The 10,917-nt window shown below is 45.1% G+C and overlaps 1 protein-coding gene across 1 annotated transcript in view; it reads right to left on the reverse strand.

Annotated features, from left to right (window-relative positions):
• The window catches only part of MAP3K15 (mitogen-activated protein kinase kinase kinase 15), a gene marked incomplete at its 5' end in the record, with an annotated part of 114,329 nt that overhangs the window by 35,326 nt on the left and 68,086 nt on the right, over positions 1 to 10,917 (reverse strand). Inside the window, 3 exons of the mRNA XM_034649904.1 lie at positions 346 to 441; positions 2,346 to 2,395; positions 9,636 to 9,743. Coding sequence (XP_034505795.1) covers positions 346 to 441; positions 2,346 to 2,395; positions 9,636 to 9,743 — 254 coding nt within the window. The remainder of the gene's footprint in view (positions 1 to 345; positions 442 to 2,345; positions 2,396 to 9,635; positions 9,744 to 10,917) is intronic.

The following is a 10,917-nucleotide window of genomic DNA, read 5'->3' on the forward strand; positions in this document are numbered from 1 at the left end:
GTTTTTGCACAAGGCTGGGATAGGGGGAATAGGTTGAGGGGGAAATGGGGAGTAACTGGTAATGGACACTGGGCTTCTTTTGGGGGTCATGAAAATATTCTAAAGTTAGATTGTGGTGATGGTTGCAAAACCGTGAATATACTAAGAAAAGATTGAATTGTACACTTTAAATGGGCAGACTGCATGGTATGTGAATTATACCTCAGCGGAGCTGTAAAAGTAACTCTCTGTAAGTTAAAATTTCCAGAAAGGCAGCCTATCAAATAAATATTCTCCCAGACAAAGACCCTTTTAAATCGATTTGCTGTAACTACATCACAAACCCCTGAATCGGCAGTAACTCACCTACTACAGTGGTCTTCAGTGGAAAAGTAGATTTGAAAATCATCAGAATTATCATGGACATAAAGGAAACAACACCGCTCATCAAACTTGGATATGCTGCAAATTTGGAAAAACATAAGAAGGCTTACTATATGTAAGTTGTCACTTTTACGTTTTTGAGAAAAATCTCATCATAGATTTTCTTCCATTTTACAAATTTGAGAGATTCATTCATGTTTTAATCACAACTCCCGAAATTTGACTTCTATTTCTCTACAAAATTTAAACAGCAGGGACATTTATCTCGTATATGTTTGAGTTTGAATTCATCAAATGACTTTTGTTTGTATTGAGAAGTTACCATAGCTACAGCGCTAAGCAAAGCATAGAGCAGCAAGAAAGGGAAAAAATATGGTCTCTGTCCTCAAGAGTTTATAATTTCACACACAAGACAGGAAGCTTATTTGTGAAATAATGTATTATGGTATCTAAGGAATTTCTAGACTTGAAAAATATCAGGACACAGTATTTGGGGCCACACAAGGGAGGCAGAAATACACATGGCATCTTACTCAAGAAAGGCCTTTACAAGTTATCTGGTCCATTTCCCCCTAAGGTCAGGATCCGACTCTACAGCACAGAAAATCGCCACACTCTATCTGCTGATGGATTTCACTGCTTGAAATTTCTTTACCTACACTGGGCCAAAGCCTACACAATGGCCTTCATTTTCCCAAGCGGCACTACAGAAAAGCCTAAATTCTCTTCAAACAAATGATGCCACTTTATTTTCCCCTCAGTCAGCTCTCCCTGAGATCCATAGCTACAGGCCATTCTTCATATGTCAGGGATTACATGACAAATACTGAGTTGAAACAGTTAACAGTGCAGTGTGATTTAAAAATAGTGAAAACTAGGTTATACATAAGTTTTGGAAACCAATTTGTAAAGGAACTATCACGGTTAGTTGGGTAGCACTAGGAATGTTCAACACGTGCTCTTTATAGCACACTGGTTCCAGGGTCTGATTAACCCCAGGTCCTTTGCACATCCCTGTTGATGGTTGAATGGTATCAAGAGGTATCTCTATAAGAAGGCACAAACAAAAGGTTCTTGACTACATGCTCTCATGCCACTTAGTTTCTGGAATATTCAGTTTTTGAAAATCTTCAACATTCAACACTGAATTATGTTTTTGCATCAGTATCAAATACACCACTGTTCTTCAGTTATTTCCCTCCCTTTAAAGTGACAAAAATATTATTCTAATTTAAACAGTGCTGTGTCTAGGACCAGGATCATACCATGTCTGGAGGTAACGGGATTTATTCAGTGGCCTGTGGTCTTACAATCAGAGAAAGAATATAGCGTTCTAATCCGAGCCCTTCATTTAATGGAAACTATGAACAGAGTCCTGGAGAGGCTAAGTGATTTTGTCAAGGTCAAACAGTGAAAGAGGGATTACAATTCACATCTGCTTCAGAGCTGCTCCTACCATTGGATGTGCTGGCAGGGTGAGGCTCAAACTGTAGCCACAAGGGTCACCAAATGGTCACCACCCCTGATCCAAAGAGCAAGCACCAAAGCTCTCCTTGGACTACACCGCCTGCTCCCTAAATGAAAACAACAATGCCTCTGGCTCCATTATTCTACCTAGGAGACCCCAACGGAATGTCATTACCAATTAACCCCTTCAGTTACTGGGATTCTGGGGTTCCCTGAGCACTTGAACATCAATGGCTCAAAGAAGAAACACTTTCTCTTTCTACAGATCTAACTTCATTTAAAAAAAAAAAAACGTTTGAGACAACAGAGTTTAGTCTATTGGATACCAAAAAAAAAAAAAAAGCTTCTCTGTTACAACAAGCCAAGAAGCCCTTATTAGCAGCATATGAACCAACTCAGGATTCTGTTAAAAATGAGAATATCACATATTAAAAAATAAGTAGAAACATTAAAGTAAAACAGTATTGTCATTATTTGTATTAAAACAATAATTCCATTTTCCCTTATGTTCTTACCTTATTCCCCTAATGGAAGAAGCTGTAAAATTCCATTCGTGAATTTGTTTCTGCAGGTTTTAAAGACAAAAGTCAGTAGAGCTTGATTTTTTCCACGCAAAAAAATAACTTTTGGTTTCATTCTCTGGTCAATTGCTTCTACTATTTTACTTTCAAAAAAGACTTATGAGTTAGAGCAATATATTTTATATGACCTGGAAGACCAGAAACATTTTCTCATGTATTATAGAAATTCATTTCTATCTCTAATCCAGTTTAGAGAAAACGATCTAAATTTGAAAGAGAAAAAGCACAGAGTAAGTACACACTGAACGGACTTTCATGCTTTTTTTTTTTTAAGATTTTATTTATTTATTCAACAGATATAGAGACAGCCAGTGAGAGAGGGAACACAAGCAGGGGGAGTGGGAGAGGAAGAAGCAGGCTCCCAGCAGAGGAGCCTGATGTGGGGCTGGATCCCATAACGCCGGGATCATGCCCTGAGCCGAAGGCAGACGCTTAACCGCTGTGCCACCCAGGTGCCCCAGACTTTCATCTTCTGTCAACATATCAGGAAAACTCTAAAACGAGTTTGGGAACAGCCCACCTAAGTTGAGTGACCTGTGAAAATATTTGCAGAAGCAAGAATGTGGCAGCCACCAATCAGTGTTCCCCAGTCTTTCTTTTTCCCCTTGGGCACACAGCCTAGAACACATTTCCCAGCCTCCCCTGGCCACGTGATGGAGTTTTGACCAATGGGATTTAAGGAGGAATGATGTGCACCATCTACGGCGTGGTTCGTAATAACCTCCGCAGCAATCCTGTCTTCCACTAGGAGAGGGAATGGGGACCCTGCCGAAAGTTTCTGACACAGGCATAAACTTCTATCATGTTAAGACATTGGTATTTGGGGGCTATTTGTTTCAGCAGAAAGCTTGTCATAACTGACAAAAAGACTAACCTGGATTTCAATCTGTACAAGATGCATTTTAAAAAATAACTGTTCCTTCCTTCCACTACCACTGCCTGCACTTCATAAACGTTGCACAAAGCTAAGCCTCAGAACAAAGATCTGAAATCCGTTTCAGAAGAGCCCTAGGCTATAATACCAACACGTCGCAGCAACAGAAAATCATTTAAAATAAGAAAACACATTTGGCTGGCCTGAAAAATGTCATAAACAACGAGCTAATCCCCCCAGAGAAGTGTGAGAGCCGGAAGACTGAGCATATGGCTTAGGAGAATAGCCACAAGCAGCTGGGTGACAAGTTTCCTGCCATCCTGGAGGAACGACAACAGAACAACTGGGAGGATGGCCCTCAAAGGGAGAAAATCCATTCATCTGTGTCGATTAAGCACCCACTTGGTGCCAGGCAAGGTACCAGCACTGAGGACGTAGCAGAGAACAAAGCCCCTGCCCTCATGGGGCTTACGTCGGAGGAGAGAGGAGCAACAACTTAAGTAGTAACTTAATAGCATGGCAGAGGACAAAAAAGCACAACAAAGCCAGAGAGAGCTGGGATGGGCATTAAGGTGGGGTGGGGGTCACGGAGTAAGGCTGGATGCCCCAGGAGGGGGTCTCTGATGACTTCTCAGCAGGAGGCTAAAGCAGGTGAAGAAGTGAGCGTACAGACACATGGGGGGAGAAACAGCTCCAGGCAGAGGGGAAGAATCCTGTCCCCTGGGCATGTCTGGGAACCAGCAAAGAGGGGTGTGGGAGAGGAGGTTGGAGAGCTCATGAGGAAGATCACGCAGGGCCTCAGAGACCATCATTGGGCCCCCAGCTTCTACTCTGGAGAAGAGGAGAACCCTTGAAGGTCATGAAAGACCAAAGTATACACCAACATGAAAGCTACTGCCTTGGGCCCAATGGTGTAGGAAGACTGAGCATATTTCAGAAGACTTGTGCTCGAAGTCCCTGCAGGGCAGCAGTGGTGGAAAGCAAGAGCCTGCTTTTGGATTCGGGTGCAGAAATATGAACCAGGGCAATTTCGAGAGCACCTTGTCCAATCCACCTATAGGCAAGAAGCTTGCATGTATATAAAAAGGTCAGCCACAGGAGTTTTCAAAGTATTCCCAGATGGAAGGTTTACTCTAGGGTAGCTTTAGGGAACTTCTTCATTTGGGAGGAAGATATGTGCGTTAAGAAGTAAACAACACGGACTCCCCTCTTCCCCTTTATGTCATAGTCAATGGGCACTTGGGGGGGGGATACCTGCTTTGTAGATACTATGGATATAAAAAGATACAAGTCATACTCAGGCTTGCAGAGCGCCTGGGGAGACGTTCTCACAAAGTGATCCAAGAGCAATGGGAAATACTGCGTACACAATACAGGGAAATACATTCAGTGAAAGGGGTGGGAGGGTGGTTAGAGACGCCTCCGCAGAAGTTAGGGCTTGGATAACTGGAAGAAGGAATTGCAGGGAATAAGGAGGACAGAAGAGCACACGTGAGCCCCTGCGGGCCAACTGGGGACAACAAGAGGGTGGGATTATACAGGGGCTTGATACGCGGTAAGAGAGAGTCAGGTTTTTTTTTTTTAAATCTTTTTTTTTTTTTTAGATTTATTTATTTATTTGACAGAGATAGAGACAGCCCGAGAGAGGGAACATAAGCAGGGGGAGTGGGAGAGGAAGAAGCAGGCTCATAGCAGAGGAGCCTGACGTGGGGCTCGATCCTATAACGCCAGGATCACGCCCTGAGCTTGAAGGCAGCCGCTTAACCGCTGTGCCACCCAGGCGCCCTAGAGAGAGTCAGTTTTAATCTGGAAAGCCAGGAGATTTAGGCATGGTTTGGGGGAGTAGCAAGAGGGCCGGTACAGGTGTTTTAAAATGATTAAATTTCTGCCTTGAAATATGCCATATGTTCAGGAAAGGGCACAGCGATCATCGCTGTAAATTTCCACCAAATGAAGACTTGCTGTAACCAGTATCTAAATCAAGAGACAGAACACGACCAGCAGCCCAGAAGCTTCCCTCGTAACCACCCCCCAAGCCCAGTCATCCAAGGGTGGAAACAGCAACCGTTATTCTGACTTCACCACCGCCGAGAATTCTGCCTATTCTGCAAGAATATGTAAGTGAAATCATGAAGTGCACACTCTCTTGTATCCGTAAGGGGGGTTTCTCCTGAAGCCTCTGGCGCTGGAAGTTGAGGCTGGCCGCATGGTTTCTGACCTGGTGTCCTGGCGGGTCACCGGGCACGGATTCCTCCATTGTCCACACTGTGGCTGCTCCCCTCCCACCCCGAGCCTCCCGTGTGACAGCGACCTCACCCTTTCTGAGGAGGGGCTATTTCACACCATCTAAATCGTGAGGAGGAGATGGACTCAAGACTCTAGCTTTTCATGTCAGGTCAGCGGCCCCCAGGAGGAGTGCCCCGGAAGCTGGGCCAGGGTGCGGGCTGCGGAGAAATGCGCCAGGAAGCCAGAGGTGGGGCCCGGCCGCCAGGCTCCCCGGAGCGCCAACCCCGCATCTGCCCTCCTGGTCCCGGAGTGCACACCTCTGCGGAGGAATCGGATGCCTATGACGATTCTGCAGACTTTTTCTATGCTTGTCCCGTTGCTAACACACCGCAACAGAGCTTTCCCAAACAAGCAGCCCTACCCACGTGGTCGGTCGGCAGCTACTCTCTGCCTGTTGGCGACTCTGGGGCACAGGAGGTGCTGAGGAAGCAAGGCTGTATTTGAACCAGCTCTGCGCAGCCTACTTGTCCTGTCGTACTGGGGGCCACCGGTGCCAGCTTAGGAAGGCCAACTGTGCCCATCTCCTCCTAACCCCATGTCTGGGCCCCCGCTGGAGGATGCTTGAAAGCGGCCACGGTGGGAGCAGTTACACGGCAGAAAGCAGCAAACACTACGAGTCAGTGCTCTGCTCCCATGTCCCTGGGCCATGAGTTAAGCGTTTCCCAGCAGAAGCTTCTGAATCCTTGGCTAACAAATCAGAACTTCATCTCTTCCTACAGCAGTGCTGCATGTAAGTGAACACACGCATGCGTGGGATCTCCCCCCACCAGCCACAGCCCACCAGGAAAAAATGCAACACTGGGTAGAGAAATGTCATCTCACTCCAGGCAAATCTGCTTGCTTTCGCGATCTGCAGAATTTCAGAAATGTAAATGAAGGCAAAAGCAAAAGCTTCCTCTCCCAGCAAAAAAAGGCAATTTATATTTTCCTCAGACGTTTGTTCTGACAACTATGAGCGCTTGTGCAAAACATTTCATCAGTCAAGGAAAACTAGCATTTGCTGCTTATACCGTTCTTTTCCATTTCTTATTATGGACTATATACAAAGTAAAACATTTACAACTAGGGAGATAGTGTATGTACCCATGGGAATGTCCACGAAGGGCCAGCAACCATTATAGGGGTCAATAAAATGGGCAAAGTTTGTAGAATTCCATGAGACCAAAACCATTTGGCTCTAAAAGTCTCAAGAGTCACTTGAATAGGGTTAGTTTGTTTCTTCAACTGCTTGTCAAAACATGAGGTGCTGTGTACCTACATCAATGGAACAGTGAGGTTACAGATCAGAATTTGGAAAATCCCCTCACATCACAGTGGCATCAATGACACAAAGAAAATCAGCAAGGCTTGCCTCTAGTACAAGAATTCCAACATCGAAAGCATGGGACCTGGAGAGGGGCACAAAGGGGGCAGAAGCCAGGCTTTGCGGGGGAGAGGGAGGGTGTCTGCTGATGTTCTCTTCCTTGACCATGCTGGTTACTGAGGTGTGTTCACTTGGCAAACATCCATTGAATTGTACATTTATGACTCTTGGGCTTTTCACTGTGTATGAAACAACTAAAGAGGCAAACTTAATAGAAACCCTATGCATTCTTCAAAGGAGATGTATCTGTCTGAACACCATGCGTTTATTTTATTATGGCTTTTTTTCTTTTACACTCAAATATTTAAATTAATACACACAGTGCAGCAAAACAAAACAACAACAACAACAAAACACCAAGCACACATTAGGGCAGCTCATCTTCACTAATGGCTGCTGACCCTGATGAGTAAGAAAATTGCTTCTCTGTTAAATATCAGACAAAGTTACTGCCTTACACTGGTGTTGTGGACTGAATGTTTGTGTCTCTGCAAACCAGCTGTGGAAGAAGCCTTAACCCCCAGTATGCCCGTATTCGGAGGTGGGGCCTTGGGGAGGCGATTAGGTGATGAGGATGGAGCCCCTGTGCTGGGATTAGTGACGTTATTAAACAGGGACACAAGGGAAACAGCTGTCCACCATCTGAGGACCCACGAAGAAGACAGCCTCCTGTGGGCTGGAAAGAGAGCCCTTAGCAGAACCTGACCGCGCTGGCAGCCCACCCTCGGACGTCCAGCCTCCAGAACTGGGAGAAAGAAAGGTCTGTTGTTTAAGTCCCCAGGCTGTGGCGTTCTGTCACAGCAGCTCGAGTGGAGGAAGACGGCCTGACATTCTGTGTCCGTTTCGCTTTTTGGATATACCTTTACTGAGGTATAATAGACAAAGACCTGCACACATTTCATGTGCATAATATGAGGGTTTGGACATATTCAGACACTCATGGAACCATCACCACAATCAAGGTAATGGCCATATCCAGCCCCTCCCAAAGTGTCTTTGTGTCCCTTGGTTTTTGTTTTGTGCATGTGGGGGGTAAGGACACAGGAGATTCGCTCTCAACGAACTACAAGGCGCACAATGCCATACTGTTAACTACAGGTGCCACGGTGTGCAGCACACATCTGCAACGCGATTGTCCAGAAGTCACACTTTGTACCCGCTGGACAATGGGGGGTTGCTGTGTCCCGGCTATTTCTGATAAGGAATTCCTTACATGATTTTGGGCCTCTGCTTATTCTCCAACGTTACGTTTCATTTTTGAAGATACTGTTTATTTCTACCTGATTAAGACATAGTTGCTCACGCTCTTATTTCCAGGAAAAGAATCCTTCGCCAGATTAATGGCAGAAGTCTCCCCACACTCCATGAAAACATAAACAAAGCAAATAGACGTACCTAGTGAATGCACTTGTCAAAGGTACTAGATCTTTTTATTACTAAACATATTTCATTAAAGGAAGAAGCTGAAGAAGTACTTTAGCCACAAGACAGTTACTACCACACAACACCAGGCACAGGCCAGTGTTTCTGCGAGTTCTTCAGTGGGCAATTAAAATGCTCCCTCTCCTGGGTCATTGGTGTGAATATAAACTGGAGTGGTGCAAACCTGACAGGAGCTATCGCATTTTATTTAACCTTTAGTAGCTATCAAAGTTTTTCTTTTTTCTTTTTTAAAGATTTCTTTATCTTAGAGCGAGCATGCAAGTGCCTGTACCTGCATGAGTAGGGGGAGGGGCAGGGGGAGAGGAAGAAAGAGGACCCCAAGCCGACTCCCCACTGAGTGCGGAGCCCAATCCCACAGCCCCGAGATCACGACCTGAGCCGAAACAAGAGTTGGATGCTCAACCAGCTGAGCCATCCAGGTGCCCTGTAGTATCAGATTTTAAATAAAAGTACTCTTAAATCCAGTAGTTCCGTTTCTGGGAATCTCTGTTCCTGGAACAACACACAGGAGCACAGAGGGTGTAACTGCCAGGACGTGCACCCACATATCTACCGCTGGCTAGAGTGCGCGGGTGAGACCGAAATGTGCACCGCAGGCAGGTGGGAAAGTAAATTACGCTTCTTCCATACTTGGAAATGTACCACCATGATACGAACACAGGGACTATTACATTTAAAAGCACCAGGTGGATCACTGTGTGCTATTTGAAAAACTGTCTATGATGTATGAATCAATTTAAAAAGTTGCGAAATAATATACACTGTATGAGCTCATTTTAATGAAAATGCTTCTCTCTATATATATACACACACACACATACACTCACACACACAACATACGCACTCATACACATACATACACACACACACACAGGAGTTTAGACAATGGTAAAGATGGATATCTATCAAGTCACTGGGGAGGGCAATGGGGTCGAGGTTTGGGGGATTTGGAGGGACTTTCCCGTTACTTCTTATCCACTTCCTCATGGTTTAACTTCTATTTTCAACAAGCCTGTACACACACACACACACACACACACACACACACACAAATACAGAGTATTAACACATATAAACTGGGCAAATCAGAGTCTTCTCTCCCGTCTGTGAGTATACTCTCTCAGACGCTGCCGGACCTTAGCAGTTAGGCACAGGGGCCTGTTCTTTCAAGCACAACAAAAGACTCCTACTCGAGCACTGAATTTCTCATTAAACAGCAGAGAATGAAGGGAGAGCTCTGTGTGACTTTTTTTCTTACCATTTCCGCGGGTGAGACATGCCACAGAGAAACCATCTTCTCCTCAGCTTCGTTGTTTATGGAGACATATGAAGGCTGGTAGACTTTGGTTGGTTCTATCACCAGCACCTAAACGAACAGATTTCTGTGATGCCCAGGAATATACCAGACAGGTTTCTTTGCCCAATGAGCAAGTGGGAAGCGCTATACTCCACAAATACTTGAGTACCTACTGTGTGCCAACATCACTCTAGGGCCCGTGGATACCACAGTTGGGACAGAAGTCCCCTCCCTACAGGGGGGTCCATGCTCTCGTGGGGCAGAGCAGAAACACACACATAGGGAGAAGGAATATGGTCCCCTATGCAGCTCTGAAGCAAGTACGACAGAATAAAGGTGGGGGGGGGCACTTTAGACAAGGTGGCCCAGAAAGGCCTGTGCAAGAAGGTGACAGAGAAGAAACAGGGAGGCAACAGTTTTTGAGAGAAATGAAGCAAACTGGATGATCTGCAAGTAGGTACCCAAGTCCATAAAAAATACACGGGGATGAAAAGTGAGGTGACATTCCATCAGTCATGTTTCATGTCTGGGGGAGAGGGAGGGAGGGAAGTGGAGAGACGGGGAGAGGGGGAGAAAGGAAAGAGGGAGGGGGAAGAGAGAACGACTGAATGAATTTCCAAAGCAAATAAAACAACATATTTAAGATCGCTAAATCTGGGTAGACATTACACAAGGGTCTGTTCCATTATTTTTTGTACCTTTCCATAGGTTTGAAATATTTCATAATTAAAAGAAGATTTTAAAACTTCTTACCCAACAACGAAATCATTATCATAATCAGTTCAAACTTAATCTCCATTAGGAGTTTAAAGAAATTCCTCAACACAGCACGTTCACAAAATCTCATGGCGTGAATACGAAATACAATGATCTGAGGTTAAGTATCTAGGGTGCTTAGGTATCTAAGCACTGACTCCTTATAAGATGGTCATAAAACTCAAAAACTAAGAAAAGCTAATAGTCATTTTGCTTTCCAATAATGCTTTAAAAATTCATTGTGGCACTGGATGCAAACCAAAGCTCAACGGGGAACAGTGCTAAATTCCCAAATTTTACTATTACTCTTGCAGTGGTTTAGAACAGGGCTCCCCCACCTGGGCGCCGCTGAGATTTGGGGCTGGGTAATTCTGTGTTGGGGGAGGGGCCGTGCCGTGCACCGTGGGGATGGATGTTCAGCATCCCTGGCCTTCACCCCACTAGCTGCCGGGAGCAACACTTTCCTTGCAGCTGTGACAACCAAAAA

This window comes from Ailuropoda melanoleuca, chromosome X (genome assembly GCF_002007445.2).
Source record: "Ailuropoda melanoleuca isolate Jingjing chromosome X, ASM200744v2, whole genome shotgun sequence".
Classification (NCBI taxonomy): Eukaryota; Metazoa; Chordata; class Mammalia; order Carnivora; family Ursidae; genus Ailuropoda; species Ailuropoda melanoleuca.